A 26,774-nucleotide genomic window follows, 5' to 3' on the forward strand; every position below is an offset into this window, starting at 1 on the left:
ATGAAAGCTCATCCCTACTCTGAAAGCCCCAGATACCTGTATAAGATGGTCCTACCTGACATGCGTGTGTTCCTGGGGCAGCACTCTCTTCTCCTTGTGCTACTGACCACCCTTGCTCTCAGTCCAGCAACTGTAGTAGCACTAACCCAAGAGGATGTCTTCAAAAAGGATGTCTATCCTCCTCTGTGGCATCAGGCTCCTGGAAGCATAGAGGATTTCCCAGTACATGGCAACAAAACCGCCATCAGTGCCTGGAACTATCTAGAGAGACTGGGAGTGTATAAGATCTTGCTCAACTATTCAGCTAAATATTTCACCACATCTGGATCAAATAACGTTGGCAATATCCTATGGGGCTTGCCTCTGCAGCTTGGCTGGCAATATCATACAGGTACAAACTCTCTCCTTAAAAGGGCTGTAAATAACTAAATATTTAATAGATAAGTGCAGGTTGGTTTTTTTCATGGTCTCTTACTTGCAACCAGTACAGTCCCATACATTCTGAATTTTGCTTTATCCAGAAGAGAGTTTAGTTGCTAGGTTGGAAGGGAACTTTTGAAATGAATGCAGTGTCCTTGCACTGTTGAGCAATAGATACGGGGACTTGAAGTTGCCTTGCTGATATGGGAAGATATTGCCACATACAATGTTAATCAGAAGCCAAGTATGGTTTTTAAAAATCCTACTAGGCCAAAAATAGAGGTAGAAAATTAATAGATTAGTGTCTTAATTCACTGCTTTAAAAAGCATTTCCTGATCATCTAATTTTATACTGGATATTGCAACTCTGATTTTAAAATATTAACTGATTGTTTTTGTTGTTGTTTTAATTTGGTAGCTTATGAGATCTTCATTGGTAGCTTCAGCATAATTCCTTGAATGGGTTGAAACATTTTAATTTTTTATGAATTTGTTTTTGAAAATATTTTCAAAACTTGTCCCTTTTTTACCAGCTTAAAAAGCGTGAGAGATTTTTTGAAATGTCAAAGTTTTGACAAAAAGATTTGTGAAAAAATTCATGAAAATATTTGTGTAGGTCAGCGAGGCCTAGTACCTGAGGGCCCAGTCCACAAAAGCCAAGCAACATCACTATTTTCAATGATTTGTCATTCTTGTTGTCAGTCTTAGTAGACTGCAAAGTGAAAGTATATATGTGGTACAGGGAGGCATACTTATGCTAACCAGATTAAAACTAGCCCGCTGGGGAACCTGGGTACGTACTTGGGTTGCTAGCTCATGCTGAAACCCATGCTGCCATGTCTACAGTGCTGTTGTTACTGGTGCTAGCAAGATTAAAGTTAGCATAGATATGCCTACCCATGCTAAAATCACATCTTCATTTTGCAGTGTATACGTACCCTAAAGGTTTCTCCAGGTCAGATATGAGGCACATTAGTAAGAATGTTATGAGTAATCTTGCCCTGCTACTTACTGTAGTGTAACTGTTCTGTGGATAAAGGGAAGCCTCCCACTTAAAGGTGGTGTTAATTCCCCCTATTTCATGTGTTAACAACTGAATTTACCAGTGTTACCATTCAGGAGACTACATTTTCTGGGAAATTTCCTAGCTAAAAAATCATTGGTAAATTTTCAAGTAAACATTTAAAAATCACCCTGTTTTGAAATCCCCTGCCTTCCATTGCACAGTGTTGGGAGAAGGTCCTAACTCAAACAATGAAGTGCTTTTGCATCTTCCCAGTGCCATTGGGGAAGTTTGGAAAAAAGTTTTAGCTAAACATGATAGCATCAGTTATCTATTGTAACAAATTCTGCCTAGCTGTTCCTCTCTGCTCCCAGATTTTCATGGGAGGTCTCTCCCTGCAAGTGCCCTCTGGATCAGCACCCCACTGCTGATGCACAAGGGAGAGTAGGAGCCAAAGTGCCCCTTATAGGACGGTCCAGGCAGTCAGCCAGAATGGGATGACATTCAGGGGCAGTGCCAGAGCTCAACTCCTCACATTGGGCAGTAGTATAACACCCTAGGTATCAGCGCACAACACTCTTAGCAGTCTCCTGGTTTCTTCTCTAACAAGTTATTCAGCAATTCCTCAAAAATAGCTAGAGTAAAATTTTAATGACCAGCACACCTCCCATGCATCGACCCTGCAATCTCCCATTATTCTGGTCTTAATTTAGAATATGAATTCATCAGGGCAGGGACACTATCTTTAATCGCTTTGTTTTGTAATGTGCTATGAATATCTTCAGCACTATTATGGAGGCTTCGGTAACTAGTGAATCTATGAAACTGTAGCTAAATGTAGTTGAGCAACAGTCTCCAGGGCTGTCGCTATATCATCTTTCTAAAGCACTTAATTCACTTAAAAAAGCTGAACAACTGTCAATTTTGATTTAGATTTGACCCATATCGTTGACCAGTTTCAAATTAGGCTCCTAGTAGGGCTGTCAAATGATTAAATAAATTAATCACAATTAATCTCACTGTTAAACAATAATAGAGTACCATTTATTTAAATATTTTTGGATGTTTTCTACATTTTCAAATATATTGATTTCAATTACAACATGGAGTACAAAGTGTGCAGTGCTCACTTTATATTTATTTTTATTACAAATATTTGCACTGTAAAAAACAAAAGAAATAGTATTTTTTAATTCACCTAATGCAAGTACTGTAGTGCAATCTCTTTATCATGAAAGTTGAACTTACAAATGTAGAATTATGTACAAAAAATAACTGCATTCAAAAATAAAATAATGTAAAACTTTAGAGCCTGCAAGTCCACTCAGTGCCACTCAGCCAATCACTCAGACAAACAAGTTTGTTTACATTTGCAGGAGATAATGCTGCCCGCTTCTTGTTTACAATGTCACCTGAAAGTGAGAACAGGTGTTCTCACAGCACTGTTATAGCTGTCATCGCAAGATATTTACATGCCAGATGCGCTAAAGATTCATATGTCCCTTCATGTTTCAACCGCCATACCAGATGACATGCATCCATGCTGATGACAGGTTCTGCTCGATAAGGTCCAAAGTAGTGCGGACCGACCCATGTTCATTTTCATCATCTGAGTCAGATGCCACCAGCAGAAGGTTGATTTTCTTTTTTGGTGGTTTGGGTTCTGTAATTTCTGCATCAGAGTGCTGCTTTTTTAAGACCTCTGAAAGCATGTTCCACCCCTCATCCCTCTCAGATTTTGGAAGGCACTTCAGATTCTTAGACCTTGGGTCGAGTGCTGTAGCTATCTTTAGAAATCTCACATTGGTACCTCCTTTGCGTTTTGTCAAATCTGCAGCGAAAGTGTCCTTAAAATGAACAACATGTGCTGAGTCATCATCTGAGACTGCTATAACATGAACTATATGGCAGAATGTGGGTAAAACAGAGCAGGAGACATACAATTCTCTCCCAAGAAGTTCAGTCACAAATCTAATTAATGCTTTTTTTTTTAAATGAGCGTCATCAGCATGGAAGCGTATCCGCTGGAATGGTGGCTGAAGCATGAAGGAGCATACGAATGTTTAGCATATCTGGCACGTAAATACCTTGCAATGCTGGCTACAAAAGTGCCATGCAAATGCCTGTTCTCACTTTCTGGTGACATTGTAAATAAGAAGTGGGCAGCAGTATCTCTGTACTGGTCTGTCGCATCTTAGGCGCATTTAACATGAGCGATTTCAGCTTTACGCGGTTGGCAAAAACAAAACAAAAAAAGAGAAAAATAACAATTTAAATACTGTTTCTGTACTGTGGGCGATTCCGCCCGCCATTATACTCAATGTAATTTTGACTATACGCGATTTTCGCTTTAGGCGCTGACTGTGGAACGTAACCCCAGCGTAAGATGAGACAGACTTGTAAATGTAAACAAACTTGTTTGTCTTAGTGATTGGCTGAACAAGAAGTAGAACTGAGTGGACTTGTATGCTCTGAAGTTTTACATGGTTTTGTTTTTGAATGCAGTTATGTAACAAAAAAAAATCTAAATTTGTAAGTTGCATTTTCATGATAAAGAGATTGCACTACAGTACTTGTATGAGGGGAAATGAAAAATACTATTTCTTTTGCTTATCATTTTTACAGTGCAAATATTTGAAATCATAAATAATAATATAAAGTGAGCAGTGTACACTTTGTATTCTGTGTTGTAATTGAAATCAATATATTTGAAAATGTAGAAAAACATCCAAAAATATTTAATAAATTTCAATGGGTATTCTATTGTTTAACAGTGCAATTAAAACTGTGATTAATTGTGATTAATTTTTTTAATCGTGATTACTTTTTTTGAGTTAATCCCGTGAGTTAACTGCGATTAATTGATAGCCCTAGTTCCTAGTTGTTTCATTTTGATTGCACAATACAGTATATGTAAATATAGTAGTAGAAGGATCTCCAAACTTTTTCATGGTATGGATCACATCTTACCAGAGGGATTATCTTGTGGACATCTCACCATTCATGATTGCACATCTTCCCTTAGGCAAGGGGGGAGGGATAGCTCAGTGGTTTGAGCATTGGCCTGCTAAACCCAGGGTTGTGAGTTCAATCCTTGAGGGGGCCACTTAGGGATCTGGGGCAAAATCAGTACTTGGTCCTGCTAGTGAAGGCAGGGGGCTGGACTCGATGACCTTTCAAGGTCCCTTCCAGTTCTAGGAGATGGGATATCTCCATTAATTTATTTATTTATTTATTTATTTAAGTACAGCAATTGTTTATATAGAAAATAGTAATCAAAAAGGATTTAATGTATTTTAGATTTCATTTAATGTGATTTATCTGGCAGAAACAGAGGTGATTTGTCTGGCAGAAACATATCCAGCTCATTCGCCACATACCAAATGCTCTGCTGTCCAGCATTTGGGAACCTCTGTAATAGCAGGTATTGTAGGACCTGATTCACCAAAGCACATGCGTAAATAGTTTGCTTAATAAGCATGAGAATACTCATGTCACATGCTTTAACAGGCGTATAAGTGAAATGCTGAATTACAATGAGGTTACTCACATAATTAATGTTAAACACATGATTTAAATGTGTTGCCGAACAGGAAGAGGATACTTATATTACATCCTTAAAGTTAAACATGTGCTTAAATGCCTTCAAAGAATCACCATGAGACTGTAAACATGTTTAACATTAAGCACTTGTTGAAGAGTTTGGCTGAACAGGAGTGGGATTACTCAGATGCTTAATACTGAGTACACACTTTTGTGCTTTGCTGAGTTCAGGCCATGGTTTGGGAGTCTCAATTCACTGGCATTCTGTACTTAGGGGTACAAACCTCCCCAGAGCAGCTGGGTGAGATATTTATGCTGTGCTGTTCATTAGGTGTGTCTGGTACATAAGCAGTTTTGCTTCTGTTGCCAAATTAGCATTACTGTGCATTTATAAATTATAAATGAGGATTTTTATGTTTTCCAGCTTTCAGACAGTTCTATATTTGCAGTTCTCCAAATAAATTTACAGCCAGTAGTAGCAAAAACCAATTTACTAATGCATCTTTTATGCACTACAGGAGGCATTGACTGTGAAATTAAACTACTATATGAACTATTTTCTTTCACTGAGCCAAATCCTGAATGCTTTACTTATGCAAGAAGTCCCATAGGCTTCAATGGGACTGCTCCTGTGAATAAGGTGAGCAGCTTCTGGCATTCTATTTTGTTTTGATTCAGGCAGGCTAGCAGATCCTTCCAATGTTACCACCTGCGGCCATGGCGCTGGACAGCATCTGTGCATCTCTGTACGAAGCTGGTGGGCCTGTAAGTACATGTTATTAGTTTACTCTTATTTGGAAAATAAGTAATGACCTAGAAGGCAATTCAGAGTCTCTCATCCACTTGAACGCCACTTCAAAGTAATTTCAGCGTTACAGGACTGTGCAGTGAAAGTTCACAGAACGATATATAAACACAAGTAAATTAAGACTTCTTAACCCTGAAACTTGTGGAGACTTAAATTCTCAACCTTAAAGTGTGGCTGTATTCTGAAAAGTGAATAAAAATGGCAGCGTGGGGTTCCATATTTGGCATCTATCAATGACCCCAGATCCAATTTGCTCATTTTAACTGCCAGCACCTCAGCTAGTCAATGATGTGAAAGTCAAGCTGGGTTCTTTCTGGTTCGTGCATCAGCACAAAGAATAAAAATCCTGTGGAGCAATTCTATCCTCACTTGCACCTTCCCAACTCCATTGTTGTCAATACGATTGCACTGGGGCCAACTGGACAGGAGAAACAGGAGTAGGCTAATCCCACGGGAAGCAAGCCTGTGCTCTTATCGTCATCTCCTCCCCTCAGAGTACATGAATCCTTTTCTGAGATAAAAGTGTAAAGCCACCAGCTCACCCACCAGGTCTGTAGGAGGAACAACACTGCCCAGACTTTCATGTGAAAAGGAAAACGCATTGCTCCTATATCAGCAGTTTTCAAAGTTTGAGCTGAGTCACCCTCCCCCCCCCCCCCCGCCTTTGAATTACAATTTTTGGTTGCGCCAGCCCCTCCCACTTTGGGATTCCAGGGCAGGGGAAGTTGCGTGTGATGGTCTCTGAGGTGGAACCAGCACTGGGCATGGAGGCTGCCAGGAGTGGAAATCGGCACGGGTGCGGCAGATGTTAACATTGGCCCACACGCTAAGTGGCCCAAAAGGGTGTCGGGGTGGAGGTAGCACTCCGTCCCCAAGTCCCGCTGTGCAAGGCAGGCACCAGCTGCCTGGCACTGCCACTTGCCACCCCACCTCTCTCCAGGCCCCCAAGGAGGTGCACCCCACAGTTTGGAAATCTCTGCTCTACATACATCCAGGCTTGTTAAGTCTTGATACTGGCAGTTGATTTATTGCCCTTTCCTTTAGGCTTATGAGTTCCAGGAACTTATGTAACAGGTCTTCTGTTTTCCAAAAAAAAGCTGTACCAGAGTTTGCAGAACAACAAAGGATGCATTCTTTACCAGCTGAGGATTTGAGTGTCTTAATTTGCTATTCCACTCTCTTTTTAATTCATAGACATATGGAGATAAGCTCCAAAAACACACATTGAAACAATATAGCCAGTTTTTTTCCCCCAGAGCTGGTCTTACATGGCAGGATTTCTAGTCTTTCTACTGAAGCCTAACTCCTCAAAGAAAGGGGAATTTTTTTTTTTTTTTTTTTTTTAAAAGAAATCACTAACTTCTTACTGGCCTGTTTCTCACTGAGGGCTACCCACATGCCAATTCAGAAACTTTAGCTATTCTAAAGTGAACCATAAAAAGTATACTTTTCTCTGTTTCCATATCCAAAAATGAATGAACTAGTTCAGAGATTTTAGAGAAATTTCTATTTTATGTCCTGGGTAAGATTTTCAAAAACATCTAAGTGATTTAGATTCTAAGCCTCATTGACAGGCAATGGGATCTGGGCTTGGCACTTTTGATATGAGACTTAGGCTCCTAGGTCACTTAAGCCATGCAATGCTGAGTGGAGTAATGCCTGAATACCTTCAAAAAGCTGGGCCATAGGTGCTTTTGTAATTTTATCTTATGCCTTTTTTCAAAAAGGAAACTGGCAGGTAGAAAAAAACCGAGAATAATGCTTTACAGCTTAACATGAATATTTGAGCTTAAAGACACTTACATGGAATAAATGTTTGTTAAAAAAAAACCTGTTCTTTTAGATAGGGCAGGCTTTTTCCTACAGAAAACTTCAATCTTCAAGTTTTTATAATCTTTCTTTTAATGTTCAACCGATAGTCTATCTCCTTTAAAATAATCTTTCCCCTCCACCACTTCTGTCCCTCACTCCTGAATCTCCCCTGCTCATATTTTCCTGTCATGTGACCCTCCTCCTGCTCCACACCACCTGCTGGCAGGCTGCCTGGATCTACCTCATCCTAGCAAACTCCCATGCCATACAAATATTTTCTTGTGGAGACTTCTGTAATTAAGAGTCTGGCAACAAGTCAGACCCTAAAAATATACATCACATGACCAGTGGGTGCTCAAACTTACAAAGAAACATAGGAATTGCCATACGGGATCAAACCATCTAATCCAGCATCCTCTCTCTGACAGTGGCCAGCACCACAGAGGAAGGTGCAAGAAACCTTGCATTAGGATAACCAGTTTGAATAGGTATCATGATGTCATCATGTAACCTTAGCAAAATAGAAACATCACTTTACTTTTAACTGTGCTTACACTACCACTCTTCAGCAACATAGTACAGCACATTTGCTACACAGAGCTCATAGTATATGACTTTTTTTTGCTATCTGCAGAAAAGATGATTAAATAAACTTATTCCTATAAGAGGGAGCAGTGCAAGTATTGGCGTGTGTTGAAGATTAAACTAGCAAGATGCATGTAAAACACAACAACTATATCACTTTGTTTATATGTTGCATTTGTCCCCATCCCCATCCTTTTCTCCTTCTTAGATTGTAAACTTTTCAGTGCTTGGCTCCAATCTCAATACACTTCCGAAGCACCAAGCAAACTTTTGGGGCTATGTAAATGGAAAAAATATATATCAGGCTTATAAGTGTATGAAGGTAAATATGAGTTTAAAATAAGGGCTGTAACTTGTAATTAGAGGTATGTAATGCATACCTTCCTTCCATTCAGGTTTTTATAGCATGCCCATCATCATGGTAAGTCCCACCTTCTGAGTAATAGAGCATTGTCAGACAAGGAGTACTGCTCACACTAATAGGAGCCATAATGTCAAACCTTTGGTATCCTTCTGATTGAGTGTAAAGCTTGAGGGCATGAGCAGAGTCAACTACATACTGTATTTTAACTAGCATCATTCTCATATCATGGAAATGTGTCTTCATAGGAAAAAAAAGAGGCTATATGATCTTCAGCCACTTTTTCCCCAAGCATGCAGTATAAATACACCACAGACTTCCAGATCTGGGCTCATCAAACATACGTAAATAGTCAGAAATACAATTACTGTTACCACTATTTACTTTCGACCACTGGTTAGTTATTTCTGAAAGCCTGCCTCAGAGTGAGCCACCAAGACAAGCAATATACTTATAAATGAAACATATTTTGGGGCCATTCCTGAATTTCTTGTGCACCTAAAATTCAATGAGTTTGGGGGGCAAAGGAATGCCAGGAGACTGGGAGTGGGGAGAAGAAAGAGAAAACTCCTTCTTCCAGCAGCTAGATGGAGGTCAGAGACTTAAAAATCAGGAGGCACCCACAATCTATATACTGTTACAAAGCAAAGAGCCCCATAGACAGCACCCTGATAAGAATGTCAGCACCGTTTCCTTTCCTAGATGCTAGGTATGGGTGCTGGGCTTCTCACCAGGATAAGGCCCATGGAGCTAATTTTCATACCGACTTATGAGTTTAGTCTCATGCTTGTGTCTGGTAAACTTTTAAGCCCTGTACATGGTAACATTTAAGGGCCTAATTTTTCAAGTTGCTAAGTACTGAACACCTTCAACTCCCATTGACATACCAACAATCAGACTGTCATGTGTAAATGACTGGTGATTTTAAACATTAGCAGAGGCAGCAGAATCTCACTGTTTTCTCTAGGTAGGCATGTTTCATTCACTTGCAACTGTCATCTCTTTTTATTTTCATGTGTTGTTATAGCTGTGAATTACTACCTGAGTATTATACCATTTCTGGGTGCCATGGAAGCTGGTTTCTTTGGACAGTTGCAACATGAGATAAAAATATTACCACCAGAAGAGCTAAGAGCAGACTTCTGCTACAGCGCTGCTGACTGCCGTTCCCACATTCCAAAAGTCATGGATGCATGGAAGGCTTATTTTGAGGTAGATCATCTTTTTGTTGTTGTTCATCGTTTGTGACAGATGATACCAGAACATTGCTTTTAAAAGTTATTATTAATGTTTTTTAAGAATCAGAGGGCCTGATTCACATCTCATTAGTACCAGCATCAGTTAGGAGAAATCCAAGTGAGGCCAATGGAGTTACTGTGATGTAAAACTAGTTAGAGAGGAGTATGTCATCCAGAATTTTTAAGGTTTGTAGCTTCATTTCTTCACTTAAAGTAATTCTATGTTTTGGAGTCTGACTCAAGAGATTGTTATGCTAATGCTTATACTAGTAATCTGGGAGCTGTGCTATGGCTTTACAAAGAACAGAAATGTGATACAGAATATTCTCCTTGAGAAATGCCCTTATCCTACTTTTATATGATCCCTTTGCTTCTTTGAGTGTCAAAAGAGTTGTTGAAAGTTTCACCCAGAAAGACCTTCTTTTGCACACGTACACAGTCTCTCCCTCTCACTTCACACCTTTTCCCTAAAAGAGAGGTGACAGTTTCTTCTCCATCCCAAGTTTCAATAATGATTCCTTTAGTTAGACTTCCTCTCAGATTTGTTGTGAACAGCCAGAAATGCAAGTATTATAATGTCCAGTCATCAGAGACTCAAAGTCTAAAACAAAAGTTCTCTTGGTAAACTAGACAGATGAACCAGAGAGCTGAAGGGTATGATTGGATCAGTCATTACAGATATTTTAAGTTTATTCATCTGAAATAATATGTTGAGAAGATTATAATCAAAGAACTAAAATTATAATCCTAACCTAAAAGACAGATGGCATGATACATTTTACAGCTAACTTTCTTTCAGACTTCCTGAAAATCTATATCAATGCACTTGAAAGTGTGTAAAAGATTGCCAGGGCCGCCCAGGGGATTCAGGGGGCCTGGGGCAAAGCAATTTCGGGGGCCCCTTCCATAAAAAAAAGTTGCAATACTATAGAATACTATATTCTCGTGGGGGCCCCTGCAGGGCCCAGGGCCTGGGGCAAATTGCCCCACTTGCCCCGCCCTCTGGGCGGCCCTGAAGATTGCACAAGTAAGACCCAGAAGACAAGGATTGTAGCATGGAAAATTCCATGTCAAAACACAGAACTCTTGTTTATAATAAGACTTTTTAATAAAAAAATTCCCCACTACTGCTAATACCAGTTCAGCTCCACAAGTTTTGGCAACATTGGGAACCTACAGGAAGCGGGTTTTTTTTAAAAAACAACAAACATATCCTAACCATTTCTTGGGACCTCTCCACATTCCAAAAAATCAACTAAAGCCACTGCACAATTTAATTTAGAAATCAGTGCCCACTTACTGTAGCAGTAAGAGGTAATCCAATGTGTACCAACTCCTTTGTTTATTGTTGATTTGTTTGTTTCTTGTCTTCCCCTTGGAAATGATATCCTCAGCCGAATCACCCATTGTAAGTACAGCAAACTATAGAAGAATTCAGTCTAAACTTTTTTCCCAACTCTAGCAGCAGTTTCTGATATTTTAAAAAGGAGAGTGGAACTGTGATGAAATGTATCCATTTAAAAAGCAATTTTAAATTACAGAATGCTTTCAGGTTGCAAATCCAACTATTTCAGAGTCAGAAAAAGCACCACTTTAGGAGCAAATTACAATGTGTGTCATCCAGTTGTAGGCCTGATGCATAAGTTACTGGGTGAAATTCTATGTCATGTATTATGCAGAAGAGCATACTAGATTATCAGAATGGTACCCCTTCTCCCTCCCTTCCCCCTCGCCCCCAATTGTGTCTTCTAGATTTGACCTGGCTCCATCAAAATCAATGACAAAATCTCATTAACTTTAATGGGGTCATGACTTGACCCTGTAAATCTATTAATCATCTTTTTCCCCCTTATGTCAAATATTAAGCTATAATCGATATGCAACATCACCACATTCTAACTATTTAAAAGCAATTTTCCCCAGTTAACAAAACATATTTTTCAAAATAATTGTTTTTCAAGTAACTAAGTATTATGCATTTTTTTTTTAAATATTCTCCGCTGGTAATATTTTTATGTTCTGCTTTTGCTTTAGTATCTATTATCCACTGAACAGAAATCTGAAAGGCCCACAGCATCTTCCTTCTCAATAGAAAAAGATGAAGCATTGCATTACTTATGGGAAGCGCATGTAGCATCCATTGCTTATGCAGTTCCAAAGTTCAGAAACAGGTAAGAGAAAGCCGCAAAAGTAGGGTCAAAAGGGAATAATTCCCCAGTTCCATGTCCATTAGTAGGCACCATATTTGCAAGGTTTAATATACTCTTGCTTGCTCATCATGCGCCTGAGTCTTTAGTTATATTGTAGTGGTACGTGTTCAGCAAGATTCTTATATTTAAAGAGTCTGACAGGGACTGCAACATGAACACTCCTTCTAGAAAATGGCAGGGCACCAAACAACCTAAGACATGGCTGAAGTGGCAAGAAGACCAGGAGATTTATCATTTTGGGGCAGTGTATACAGGAATGAACATCCTAGAGAATGGTAAAGCCGCTGGTGTAGATGACATTCACAAAGAACAAATCAAATACTTCTGACCAGCAACAAAGATCTGGTTATTCAAGTTGTTTAACACATGCTCAGCCACATATAAAGTCCCTAATGTCTGGAGGTGAGCATGTGCCATGGCACCCCGTAAGCCAGGGAAGGATGAAATGGAGCTGAAAAACTTAAGGCCTATAACTACTGCTATGCCACCTCTACAAACTATATGAGCATTTCATCTTAAACCACCTATCACCACTTGTTGAAAAGCAACTAATCCCAGAGCAAGCTTTGAAAAGCGTATGGTAACAGGCTCTATCAGCAGCAAATGACACGGAGAATCACCGAAGATTCCTTACTACACAACTGGCCATACTGCATCAAACCAATGGTCCATCTAACCCAGTATCCTATCTTCCAATAGTTGCCAATGCAAGGTGCACTAGAGGGAATGAACAGAACAGGCAATCATTAACTGATCCATCCCTTGTCGTCCACTCCCAGCTTCTCATCAGAGGCTAGGGACACCCAGAGCATGGGGTTGCAACCCTGATAATCTTAGCTGATAGCCATTGATGGACCTACCCTCCATGAATTTATCTAATTCTTTTTTACATCCTGTTATAGTTTTGGCCTTCACAACATCCCCTGGCAATGAATTCCATGGGTTGACTGTGTATTATGTAAAGTAGCACTTCCTTTTTGTTTGTTTTAAACCTGCTGCCTAATAATTTCATTGGTGACCTTTGGTTCTTGTGTTATGCAAAGAAGGAAATAACACTTTCTTATTCACTTTCTCCACATCATTCAGGATTTTATAGACCTCTATCAAATCCTCTTTTAGTCCCCTCTTTTCCAAGCTGAAAAGTCTTGTCTTTTTAATCTCTCCTCATACGGAAGCTGTTCCATACCCTTAATTATGTTTGTTGCCCTTCTCTGTGCCTTTTCCAATTCTAATGTATCTTTTTTGAGATGGGGTGTCAAGAACTGCACATAGTATTTAAGGTGTGGGAATACCATGGATTTATATAATGGCATTATTATATTTTCGGTCTTATTAGCTATCCCTTTCCTAATAGTTCCTAACGTTCTGTTAGCTTTTTTGACTGCCACTGAACATTGAGCGGATATTTTCAGCGAACATGTTTTCCTATGTGCACTACTTCGCATTTATCAGCATTGAATTTCATCTGCCATTTTGTTGTCCAGTCATCTTGTTTTGTGAGATTCCTTTGTAACTCTTCTCAGTCTGCTTTTGACTTAAGTATCTTGAGTAAAATATACTAAAATATAGAACATGACAAAAGATCACCAGCTCCAACAACTGATACAATCTCTTTTAGAGAGCTGACATTTTTACATCAAACTATGCAGGAAGCAGAACGAATTATGGCAACAGAAAAATGGCATACCACAGGGGATGTGACTCTTGCCAATACTTTTCAACATCTACATGAATGACCAATCAATCATCTCGGCACAAAAGTTGTATCTCTGCCCATGACCTATGTGTCACTGCCCAAGCCAAGGATTTTGCCAAGATCTAAAGCTATTTTAAAATTGGCGAGGTCTGGGCTCTCAGTTTATTACACCAAGAACCAATTGTGTACCAAACCAGCCAAAACACAGGTGAGTCTCTTCCATTGCTGGTACCATGAGGCCAGTAGTCACTTGCTGGAGGATTCTCTGCACCTTGAAGTCTTTAAACCATGATTTGAGGACTTCAATTGCTCAGACATAGGTTAGAGGTTTATTACAGGAGGGGTCGGTGAAATTCTGTGGCCTGTGTTGTGCAGGAGGTCAGACTAGACGATCATAATGGTCCCTTCTGACCTTAAAGTCTATGACTCAGCATCATCTGGAATGGGGTACAATTTGCCTACTATCTACCTAGGAGTGATGCTAGAACTCACTCTCTCCTTCAAGACACACATGGAGAAGATAAAAGGCAAAGTTAGCACACAGAATAACATACTCAGGAAGCTTGTAAAGTCAAAATGGGGAGCCAACCCAGTAACACTAAGAGCCACTGCACTTGCACTTCGCTATTCAACAGCCAAATACTCATATTCAGAGTAGAAAAGATCAGCTCATGCAAAGAAGCTGGATCCTGTTCTGAATGGCAGATGATCATACATCACAGGATGTCTAAAACCAACAAACGTGAACAGCCTTTATGTGCTAGCTGGACTTGCTCCACTGGATATCAGGAGATCAGTCACAAACAAAACGGAATGATTACAACAGGTCAACTATACCAGACATCTGTTATGTGGCTATACTGTGGCAGTGAGCCACCTGAAATCATGGAAAAGCTTCTTTGCTGCAACAGAACTACTTAAAAAAAAATCACTGACTGCCGCACATCTGGAAATGTAGCACATATGACTAGAAATACTTATCAAGGATGTCAAAATGCACATTGACATTGCTGGACACCTTCTCACAGGCACAGAGTAGGGTTCGTTGACCTGGAGATGTTTAAATCACCTCTGAACAAGAGTTGACTGCTCAAAAGTCAATATGTGGAAATGGGGCTACTCCAGTGACCCAGACACATGTGACTGAGGCAAAACACAGACCATGGAACGTCTATTGGTCTGCCAGCTCCTGCCAGACCTCACCAGGGCCACAGTCCAGGCCATATTATGTGCCCAATACTGGAAAAACCTATGACTTCAGTGGAAGGACATGAGAAGAAGATGGGCCTGATTCAGAGTCCACTGATTTCAACAGGACTTAACTTCAGTAAGTTTTGGATTAGTCTCCTAAAGAGAGTTCATGAGTGACTTCCTCCAGTACTTTCATCTACTGCCTCCATATTCACCATCATTTCATCCTGTGCACACTCTAATTTACTCTTTCCCCTTGTTTGCGCTGTACCTCAGTTTCCCTACTGTTAAATGGGGATAATGGTACTGACTGCCTTTGTAAAGTACTTTGAGATCTACAGATTAAAGTGCTATATAAGAGCTAATTGTTGTTCTTAGTATTATTTTAGGTATCCATTCAAGTCTTACTCCCACTCTGTTGTTTGGGTCATGATACTAACTCAAAACCAAATTAGATAAATGATACCACCAATGCTATCAACCATATATGGGAGTGAACTTGGCAGGAAATCTGCAGCACTTCCCTTACAATACCAAGCATTGGAACATTATTATTCTTGCATCTATGCATAGTCCTAATCTTTCTGCCATCATATATAGGCGTTAGAGCAGGAAAATTTGAAAAATATGTGTTTTTTCTGAAATTTCCCATGGAAAATTTTCAGTTTCTTGAAAAATGTAAACAAACTCACTCAACATTTTTGGATTTTTGCCCAAAGGCCTTGTGACGGGTTTGCTCTACTCACCACTGGATCGTGCCAGCTGCTGGCAGTTCTGGGGATTAACTTGGTCAGGCCGATGCCCCTTCCAGCTGTTGCATGCTGTTCTTCCACCTTGGTCTCTGTCTGCAGCCCCCCCCCCCCCTTTGCTCCAGGAGCTGTTGCATCCCCTTTCTGACTCAGCCCTCTGGCTAGGTCACTAGCGTGGTTTCCCCTTCTCTGGTGGGAAGTCTCTTCTCCAAAACAGGCTCAAGGAGTCTTCCGATGCACTGCCCTACCAATGCCCCTTCCCGGGTGGCTCGTTAGGGAACCCTGGCCCACCTGCTAGTCCGCAGTCAATGTCTGTTCTCCCCAATACCTTGCTACATTTCCCTGAACCCTTTCCTAACATTCTGGTTCTCCCTTCCTTCTCTGGGTCTGCCAGATTCATGGCTCCGTCATCCCAGGGAGCAACTGCAGCCTCCAGGTCTCTGCAGCCTCCAAACACTTCTTCCTCCTCTCAGGGAGTGACTGCAGCCTTTTGCACCAGCCCCTTCTGTTGCCAGCCTCCTGGCTTTTGTAGAAGCCCCACCGGTCACTCGCGTGTGAGCTTCTAACTAGCTGCCTCCAGCTTAAAGCTCCCTTGCTTGCAGCCTAATTAGCTGATTTGGGCCCATCACAGGCCTGAACATTTTAACCAAAATAAACCTTTTCTACAAAAAATGTTTGTTTTAGTCAAAAAGCCATTTTCTATTGAAAAAGAAATGATTCTAGGATAAAATTTCAGCCAGCCCTAGTACAAACCATCAGAGAAACACAATTATATAATGGAGGCACTGGTCATGACTCCATAATTAAGGCTGCGTTCCACTTTGCATGTAAAGTATGGATTCAATGTATTTCTTTTGGATGAAATATACAGCATATCCTCCCCAAACTTGCAATGCTTATTCTCTGAGTACATCACTGGTTTTCTGAGAATTTACAAGCAAATCTATTCCTTAGTTTGTGAGCCAGAATTAATTAAAAACTGGGTGGTTCTTTAAGAAGTTTAGCATCTGTGTCAGTCTTTCCTTTGTCCCAAATAATCTTATCAAGAAAATAATACAGGCACTTCAAAATTTCCTTATATTTAAAATTAAACTGAAATCCTGTTCAAAGGCTACATTTAAATTTGGTTGTAGTTAAGATATTAACTTCATTTTTATTATTATATAGTAACAGGCAGGCTCAGGTAACTCTTAAGTAGGGCCACTGTGACTTCAGGTAACTCAGCCAATCATCACCCTTCCTCTACTGCTAATTTGCATTCTACAGTTCTATTAGTCATAATGCCTCAGTGGTATGAGGGACACTAGTCACACATATCAAGAATTCTCATTGGTAGACTACTGAGACCAGATGTCACTGCTCTTTAAAGTTTGCATGGCCATATTCTAGTTTGGGCATCAGTGCTGGAAAGGCTCCACAATGGCACTTCAAACAGCTCACTTGCACACCAAGGTAGCACTGCCAGGGAAACTGAGGCAGGAGCGCCAGGGGAGCCCTTAAGGCACAGTGATATTGGGACTAAGCTCTCCCTGCTACCCCTTTCACATATTGCTGGTCTCACTAACGCAGTCCTTTAAAGCAACAAGTCAGTTATGGATTAAGGCATCTTACATTTTAGATGCAATGCAATATAAATGGTAGATTAAAGAGCTCTGGGTAGGATTAATTTACCTGTTAACTTTGAGTTTTTATTTCTTTCAGCTTAAAATATGTCTCTGGCCCCGAAGCAAGTTTTGGGGAGAACTGGGCTAATGCTGTGGATTTCATTGCAGCTACACATTTTTCTGCAGATCTACAGAACACAAACTATTTCCAGGCTTTCTTACCACCGCGGATGCTTTCTGAACGTGATCAAGCCCCATTCATTAGTGACTTCAGTCCAGAGCAGAACAAAGTCTTGCTCGCATTTTGTGTTCTTCACAAAACAAATGAATTGACAGGTAAGAGCCACCCATATAGTGTGTATATATTACACCTTATCCATCATCTGTATAGTAAAAAAAATCACAGGTAAATGGGTCAACCAACAGAGTGTGTGGAGACAACTTTGATTAGGCATTGTGATGATTGTGTGTGTGTGTGCGTACATACACCTAAGCAACTGACATCATGCTTTTTCCCAATTATCAAAGGTGTCATATAAATTCTAGTCTTTTTTAAAGTTAACATGAAAGCTGTAAAATAAGTTATACAGCATCATCTGATGGCAATGTTTAGAACTACAAGCTCCTACAGTTCCAGTTCATTTACAGTTACACTGCTTAAATCTCTTTATTTAGTTTCCTTTATTTAGGAAAAGATGTCAGCATCTTGAAGTGAAAATACAGTACAGTATAAGTATAGTGATATTGTAAAATAAGGATATTATATAATAAGTCTGAAAGAAATCTTTAACCCATACAGTATTCATGTACAACAATACAGAACACATGTCAAAATTGTTACTGTGACAGGCTCTCTGATTTGTGAATTCAGTATGTGCTTGTGTCATTCTGATGCTTCTTTGAGAGCTGTAAGAAAGATTTCTTCGTGTAAAGGCCTTCTCACAGGAAACTTTCAGAAAGGCCACAGAACTTGTATTCAAAGAGCACTGAATAAATGTGAGAGCTGGATTATCTATAGAGATCTTTCTTTTAGATGTGCCAGTCTTCATGGAACTTCAGCACAAACAAATTTACATAAAACAATGGTCTCTCAGTAAGACTGTCTTCTCTGTCCTTCCTCCTGTAATGCCATTAGTGTATGCTTGGTAAGAATTTGTTTTACCAATTGGCTATCTGTACAATAGTTATTGTATAGGAACGAGTCTTATGTTTAATTGTATAGATGAGGACAGCCATGGTCAGTCTGATGTCTGCTTGGAAAGGGCTTCTGTAGCTAGGGACACCTGCCAATCTACCCTGAAATACTTGAGGCCCACTGAGTGGTTTGAGAACCAGGATTAGGACTTTAAATTGCATCTGAGTTGGGATTGGAGCCACTGCAGTGACTGGAGCACTGAAATGTTGTTTCCTCATCACTAAAACTTAGATGACAGGCTGTGGCAAGTTGCTGGCCTTCACTTTTAACTCCAGGTTTTAGTGAAAGCAAGCCTGGAATTGACCACAGTATAGATCACTATGGCCAGCTCCACCTCTGACAAGGATGGGGTGAAAGTGCCTTGCCAGCCAAAGATGATGTAGGGGATTTCTAGCCACTGATGCCATTTGGGTGTCCAGGAGTTTGAACAGTCCAGAAGGACCCTGAGTCTGTCATGCCACTTGATTAGAGGACTTGACACATTCTACTGAGGGAAATGTGCTTTTGGATAGTCATTCAAACGTTTATGCTCTTGCCACCACTGTCATCTCCATGTTATCTGGATTAAGCTTCAGCCAGCTACTCTTCATCCAGGTGCTTATCTACTTCAGACATCGGGGAAACTAGGTGATGGAGCAGCTGCCCTGTTCAAAGAGATGCAGAGTTGGGTGGTATCTGTATACTCATACTGCTCAAGATCACAGCATCCCCAACTGGGTGAATGGTTGCATTGAATAACATGGGGGAAAAGTCTGACCCTTTTGGCACTCTGCAAATGGGTGCTCTAGAGGCAGATCTCCACTCTCTGTGGGTATGTCTACACTACGGGATTAATCCGAATTTATATAATTCGAATTTAGGAAACCGATTTTATAAATTCGAATGTATTCGGCCACACTAGGCACATTAATTCGGTGGTGTGCGTCCAAGCTACCGTACTAGCATCGATTTCCAGAGCGTTGCATTGTGGGTAGCTTTTCCATAGCTATCCCATAGTTCCCGCAGTCTCCACCCCCCTTGGAATTCTGGGTTGAGACCCCAGTGCATGATGGGGGAAAAAACATTGTCGCAGGTGGTTCTGGGTGCAGCCTCCCCCTCCCTCCCTGAAAGCAACGGCAGACAACCATTTTGCGCCTTTTTTCCTGAGTGAACTCTGCAGACTCCATACCGCAGCAAGCATGGATCCCACTCAGCTCCAGAACGCAGTCATGAACATTGTAAACACCTCGCGCGTTCTTGTGGAGTTTATGCTTACCCAGGACCAGAAAAAAGAGGCGAGGAGGTGGCGACTGCAGCGCAGCGACAAGCGTGATGAGGACATGGACATGGACCGTGAATTCTCTCAGACCGCGGGCCCCGGTGCTTTGGAGATTATGATGTTAATGGGCCAGGTTATAGGCTTGGAACGCCGATTCTGGGCCCGGGAAACAAGCACAGACTGGTGGGACCGCATAGTGTTGCAGGTGTGGGACGATTCCCAGTGGCTGAGAAACTTTCGCATGCGTAAGGGCACTTTCATGGAACTTTGTGACTTGCTTTCCCCTGCCCTGAAGCGCCAGAATACCAAGATGAGAGCAGCCCTCACAGTTGAGAAGCGAGTGGCGATAGCCCTGTGGAAGCTTGCAACGCCAGACAGCTACCGGTCAGTCGGTAATCAATTTGGAGTGGGCAAATCTACTGTGGGGGCTGCTGTGATGCAAGTAGCCAAAGCAATCACGGAGGTGCTGCTACGAAAGGTAGTGACTCTGGGAAATGTGCAGGTCATAGTGGATGGCTTTGCTGCAATGGGATTCCCTAACTGTGGTGGGGCGATAGATGGAACCCATATTCCTATCTTGGCACCGGAGCACCAGGGTACCCACTACATAAACCGCAAGGGGTACTTTTCAATGGTGCTGCAAGCACTTGTGGATCACAAGGGACGTTTCACCAACATCCATGTGGGCTGGCCGGGAAGGGTTCATGACACTCGCGTCTTCAGGAACACCAATCTGTTTAAACGGCTGCAGCAAGGGACTTACTTTCCGGACCAGAAAATAACCGTTGGGGATGTTGAAATGCGAATTGTTATTCTTGGGGACCTAGCCTACCCCTTAATGCCATGGCTCATGAAGCCATACACAGGCAGCCTGGACAGGAGTCAGGAGTTGTTCAACTACAGGCTGAGCAAGTGCAGAATGGTGGTAGAATGTGCATTTGGCCATTTAAAAGGTCGCTGGCGATCCTTACTGACTCGCTCAGACCTCAGCCAAACCAATATCCCCATTGTTATTACTGCTTGCTGTGTGCTCCACAATCTCTGTGAGAGCAAGGGGGAGACCTTTATGGCAGGGTGGAAGGCTGAGGCAAATCGCCTGGCTGCTGATTACACGCAGCCAGACACCAGGGCGATTAGAAGAGCACACCAGGAAGCGCTGCGCATTAGGGAAGCTTTGAAAACCAGTTTCATGACTGGCCAGGCTACAGTGTGAAATTTCTGTTTGTTTATCCTTCATGAAAACCCGCCCCCTTTATTGACTCATTCTCTGTAAGGAACCCACCCTCCCCCTTCCCCCAGCTTGCTTTCAAAGGAAATAAAGTCACTATTGTTTAAAAATCATTTATTCTTTATTAATTGATTATAAATAGAGGGAGAGAACCTGAGTGGGGTTTGGGAGGAGGATCAGCGGGAAGGAAAAGCCCACTAAAAAAAAGGTTAAAAAAATGGCAGCCTTTTGCTTGGGCTGTCCACTGGGGTGGAATGGGAGGGTGTACGGAGCCTTCCCCCCCCCCCCGTGTTCTTACACGTCTGGGTGAGGAGGCTATGGAACATGGTGAGGAGGTAGGGGGGTTATACAGGGGCTGTAGCGGCACTCTGTTCTCCAGCAGCTGTTCCTGAAGCTCCACCAGACGCCGGAGCATGTCTGTTTGCTCACGCAGCAGCCCCAGCATTGCATCCTGCCTCCTCTGATCTTCCTGACGCCACCTCTCATCTCGAGCGTCTCTCCTCTCCTCACGTTGGTCCCTTCTGTCCTCACGTTGGTCCCTCATGTCCTCACGTTGGTCCCTCATGTCCTCACGTTCACTGGCTTCTTTCCTATACTTGCAAACCGTGTCCTTCCACTCATTCAGATGAGCTCTTTCACTCCTGGTGGATTGCATGATTTCTGCAAACATCTCGTCTCGCGTCTTCTTTTTCCGACGCCTTATCTGGGATAGCCTTCGGGAAGGAGGAGGGAGGCTTGAAACATTTGCAGCTGCTGGAGGGAGTGAAAAAAGGAGAGAATTTTTTTAAAAGATACATTTTTCAGAACAATGCTTATACTCTTTCACGGTGACAAATACTATTCACATTACATAGCACATGTGATTTCTGTGCAAGGTCGCATTTTGCCTCTTAATATTGAGTGCCTGTGGCTTTGCTGCTAGAGATCACAGACGCAGGTCCGGGCAACAGAATTCAGCTTGCATGCTGCCATGGTAAGCCACTGTCTTTAGGTTTCTGCGCCCTGCTTTCCCACATACCAAGCAAAGCCCGTTGTGCTGCAGTTTTCCTGTTAACCTTCAGCAGCAGAAAACAAGCTAACACCCCCCCACCATCCAATTCTCTGGGATGAGTGCTTTATCCCTCCCCCCACCGCGTGGCTGGTATCAGGGAAGATCCCTGCAGGAACCAAACTAACCCCACCCCCAACCCGCCATGAATTCTCTGGGATGAGTGCTTTATCCCTCCCCCCACCGCGTGGCTGGTATCAGGGAAGATCCCTGCAAGAACCAAACTAACACCCCCCCCAACCCGCCATGAATTCTCTGGGATGAGTGCTTTATCCCTCCCCCCACCGCGTGGCTGGTATCAGGGAAGATCCCTGCTAGCAAAACGCGAAAAGCTCTGGGCCAATCCTCCCCCCCCCCCCTTTGCACTTGGCTAAATGCAGGGAAGGATTTCTTTTCAGCCACAGGCAAACAGCCCAGTAGGAACGGCCACCTCTGTCCCCTTAATTAAATTCCCGTATTTCAACCAGGTTACCCTAAGCGATATCACTCTCCTGAGGATTACACAGCAAGATAAAGAACGGATGTTGCTTGAATGTCAGCAAACACCGGGACCATACGCTGCCAGGCTTTGTCATGCAATGATACCAGATTACTTGCTACTAGCATGGCGTGGTCAAGTGTCCTACCATGGAGGACGGAATAAGGCTGCACTGCCCAGAAACCTTGTGGCAAGGCTTTTGGAGTACCTCCAGGAGAGCTTCATGGAGATGTCCCTGGAGGATTTCCGCTCCATCCCCAGACATGTTAACAGACTTTTCCAGTAGCTGTACTGGCTGCGAATGCATCCCAAGTGCTCAGGGCAAATTAATCATTAAAAATGCTTGCTTTTAAACCATGTTTTATATTTTAAAAGGTAAACTCACCTGAGGTCCCTTCCATGGGGTCATGGTCTTGGCTACTGGCTTGGGAGGCTTGGGAGGGTACTTCAGTCATGGTGAGAAACAGATCCTGGCTGTTGGGGAGAACGGAGAGCTGGGTGCTCTCTGCCAGCTCGTCCTCCTCCTCCTCCTCTTCCCCTTCCGCGGAATCATCAGGTGTACCTGATGAGATTATCCCCATCTCGGAATCCACAGTCAGAGGTGGGGTAGTGGTGGCGGCCCCCCCCTAGAAATGCATTTAGCTCGGTGTAGAAGCGGCATGTCCGCGGCTCTGACCCGGAGCGACCGTTTGCCTCCTTTGCTTTTTGATAGGCTTGTCTGAGCTCCTTGACTTTCACACGGCACTGATCTGAGTCCCTATTGTGGCCTCTCTCCATCATGCCCTTGGAAATTTTTTCAAAAGTTTTGGCATTTTGTCTTTTCGAACGAAGTTCTGCTAGCACTGAATCCTCTCCCCATATAGCGATCAAATCCAGTACCTCCTGTACGGTCCATGCTGGTGCTCTTTTTCGATTATCAGCCTGCATAGTTACCTGTGCTGATGAGCTCTCTGTGGTCACCTGTGCTCTCCACGCTGTCCAAACAGGAAATGAAATTCAAATGTTCCCGGGGCGTTTCCTGTCCACCTGGCCAGCGCATCCGAGTTCAAATTGCTGTCCAGAGCGGTCACAATGGTGCACTGTGGGATAGCTCCTGGAGGCCAATAACATCGAATTGCGGCCACACTAACCTTAATTCGGATTGACAATACCGATTTTGACGCTACTCCGCTCGTCGAGGAGGAGTACAGAAATCGAATTAAAGGGCTCTTTAATTCGAATTAAATGGCTTCATTGTGTGGACGGGTCCAGCGTTAATTCAATTTAAAGCAGCTAAATCCGAATTAAAGTCGTAGTGTAGACCAGGCGATCTGTTTGACACCAGAGATCAGAGGGAGAGCTCACCATCCTATTAAGTGTCTCAGAAAACTCAGCTGTGTCCATACATGGCTGGGTGCCTATCCATTATCCATACCTAAAGGAGAGCATCAGCATGTCTACTATCATCCTAGTGCTTTATCTGGGTGTGAAACCTGACTGTGAAGAGTCTATTGTAGGATAATGTTAGACGACAGCTGGTGATGAAGCTCTTTGTCTTCTTCCCCCCAAATGGGAGATTAGACACATCTCCTACTTCCTCCTTCAGAACTCTCAGTTAAAATTGACATTGTCCCAAAATCGAGCTTGTTCTCTGTCCCAGTAACATGTCTTCATCCTCTCTGAACTGAACTTTTGTCCTATATCTTCTTGTCTTGTCTTGTCATTTCTCAGCCCTGGTTCAGCAGGCTGTTGAGCACTTCCTGTGAGGTACTGAGTCTCCTCTGCTCTGGCTGACATCAATGGGACTTGATGGGTTTTGGTACCTCACAGGACTGGGCCCTTGGATCGTAAGCTCTTTGGAGCAGGGGACATGTCTCAATCTATGTTTGTGAAGAAGCACCACATAAACGTCTTGTGCTAGATACATTTTTATTGCCACAAGTTGTAGAGATTTGAAACAAAGTACAAGGAGTTTTAGGCAAACAGGCAATAAAACCCAGCCATTCTCAGCCATAACCATCTTTTCCAACCTGGTGTAAACATCTGTCTTCCAGGTGCCTAGTTTAAGCTGTTCCCTACTGTCCTCTAGTCTCCTCTAACTAGCAGGAAGCTATATTTATAGAGCTCTCCCCCCCCACCCCCATTCGTTAGCTCCTGCTTGATGCCATCATTCAGGAGCACCAGTTCCATTTAGGTTTTTATACTATACCCATCACTGTGGTATCCGAGAGCTGCCTTTTTATAGCACTCCTTTCCACCTGTTCTCACAGAGGGCAGCAGGAAAGAATGAATGCTCTGTATATTGGTGTTAGTGTATGGTTTCTGAACCCCAACATACACACTGTCAGCTGGAATAACCTATTGTCTGTATGGAAGCATTAGTGTCCCCCCGTTGGCTTGATCACTCTTTGAAGCCTCAGCTTGGCAGCGGTGCAAAACCTGGATGGATTTTAAAAGAAAAATTAAAAAGTGTGTGATCATAACTGCTAGCACATTGTCTCTTAAACACAGAAGCTATGCGTATTTGTCAAAACAAGATGTCAACATCTATATTTGATCATCTTTTCTTGACACGGGGTGATGAGAGAACTTACCCAGTTGTTTATCACTACCACAACACCCTAACTTGACAGACCAGTTTCTGTCTCCATATATAGTTTTAAGTGATTATTATGCAGGCGGCCCACTTCTGTTTTGTACATGTTACCTTCCACTATTCACACTTTTGCAGTAGGTTTCAGCAGAGGTGTCTTGCACCTGATGGCCTCCTTGCCCCGGAAAGCTCAGCCTACTCTTTTGTAGTGGCATTGATTTTACGGTAGCATTTTTTGTTTGTTTGTTTCTTTCCAAGGTGGAACCTTGCTGCTGCTGTGGAGAATGGCTATGTCTACTGAAGCAGGAAGGGCAGTGGTCCGAAGTCTCATTGAAAACTTGGTTACAGGCCCGGTAGTTTGATCCAGTGGGAATATATAATGATTTGAGCTGAGCTATTTTGATATCACTTCGTGTCTTAAAAACAGTTCCAACATGAGCCTGATTGATTCAACTATTTAACCCACAGTATATCGGGTGACCTGGTCACGTTAACTCCTTGAAGCAGGATTTCCTAAGTAGCCATGTTAGTGCCTCTCTCTCCTATTGAATCAATATCATTATGCCTAATTTTCTTAATTAGTCCTTATTTATCTCATTTGCATGTAATTAAAATGTCTTGCTAAAATTATAAATGAGAACTCAGTTAATTTGCATTATAAACAAATGTATAATTAATGAAAAATTAAATAAAGCCCAATTACAGTCTGACTGTGTCTCTTTTTCTGTATTCAATGGTCTTGCTAAATATGTAATTTGTCTGGTCTCTGATGGTCTCAGGACAATCAGCTAGAACTGCTCTTTGAATCTGTGATCCAAAGATGATGCACTGAATTGGTATTTCTCTGCTACCGCAGATTCCAGATTTTAAAAGACAGCAGCAATTAGGTTTGAAACTTCCAGCCTTTTCAATTTACATACGGATCAGATGAATCGTCTATCTGCTGCATTGCATCATGTAAACACCTCAGTTCATAACATGGAGTCAAATCCTAAATGGTGCCAGACAGCTGTAGCTCCCATTGATATTATTCTCTGGCATAATCCAGCTACTGCTTGAGGACCAACAAGGACTTTGAGTATTTCATTTATTTTACCTATTAATCCATGAGCTCAACCCTAAAAAATAGCCCATTGGTACCATTTGAGTGGGCAAAATCTGTTCCTGCATTTTGAATAGCTCCATGTCAACAGCTAACAAAAAAGTTGTGGGCGACTTTCCTGCAGAGCAGCTTAGAGATCGAGCTGAGCCTGGTTTTTTGTTAAAAATTTTTTGAAAAAATTCCTAATATGCGGATGTTTTTATATAATGAAAAATGAAAGGCAACACACTTTGATTATCTTTTATTCAACACATCATTCGTTAGTAAGCAAAAAGGATTGTTTGGTATTATGTTCAGGACATTAATTTCAAGTCTAAAAATCTACAAAATATATTGTTATACCACTCCTGCCTTCTAAATACTACATAATGTAATAGAAACATGTCTCACCATGTTTTCTGAAGCTTTTTCAATGCTCCTAATGTAATTGTGTGTCTTGCCATAACTACATTGATGAGTAATATATCAAGCCCAGAATCATATAGAATGGATAACCCACTAGCAACCCATAGTCAACATCTGACATCTGACTGGAACGTCATCTCCTGACTCATGTACAAAAGGCAAAATCTTTGCCGGAGACACCAGATGAGATCCTAACCCCAGCTTCAGCCCTTTTCCACTATAAAATAGCTCTTGCAGACTCAGTTGCAGCTGGGTGAGGATTCACCCT

General features: G+C 42.0%; 1 protein-coding gene across 1 annotated transcript; it reads left to right on the plus strand.

The window, feature by feature from the left end:
- On the plus strand, positions 1 to 25,707 carry C3H6orf58 (chromosome 3 C6orf58 homolog). Its single transcript, XM_065401563.1, has 6 exons — positions 1 to 391; positions 5,645 to 5,731; positions 9,560 to 9,744; positions 11,805 to 11,941; positions 17,318 to 17,556; positions 25,258 to 25,707. The coding sequence occupies exons 1-6, from the start codon at positions 1 to 3 to the stop codon at positions 25,359 to 25,361; spliced, it is 1,143 nt and encodes a 380-aa protein (XP_065257635.1). The 3' UTR covers positions 25,362 to 25,707.
- The last annotated feature ends 1,067 nt before the right edge of the window (positions 25,708 to 26,774 follow it).

The sequence above is a fragment of the Emys orbicularis genome, chromosome 3 (assembly GCF_028017835.1).
Source record: "Emys orbicularis isolate rEmyOrb1 chromosome 3, rEmyOrb1.hap1, whole genome shotgun sequence".
Classification (NCBI taxonomy): Eukaryota; Metazoa; Chordata; order Testudines; family Emydidae; genus Emys; species Emys orbicularis.

Bases quoted from the DNA above. Each gene is read 5' to 3' on its own strand.
- C3H6orf58 (XM_065401563.1), top strand. From the start codon at position 1: ATGAAAGCTCATCCCTACTCTGAAAGCCCCAGATACCTGTATAAGATG. The intron at 11,942-17,317 runs GTAAGAGAAAGC...TATTTCTTTCAG, and splicing joins GTTCCAAAGTTCAGAAACAG to CTTAAAATATGTCTCTGGCC. The intron at 17,557-25,257 runs GTAAGAGCCACC...TTTCTTTCCAAG, and splicing joins CAAAACAAATGAATTGACAG to GTGGAACCTTGCTGCTGCTG.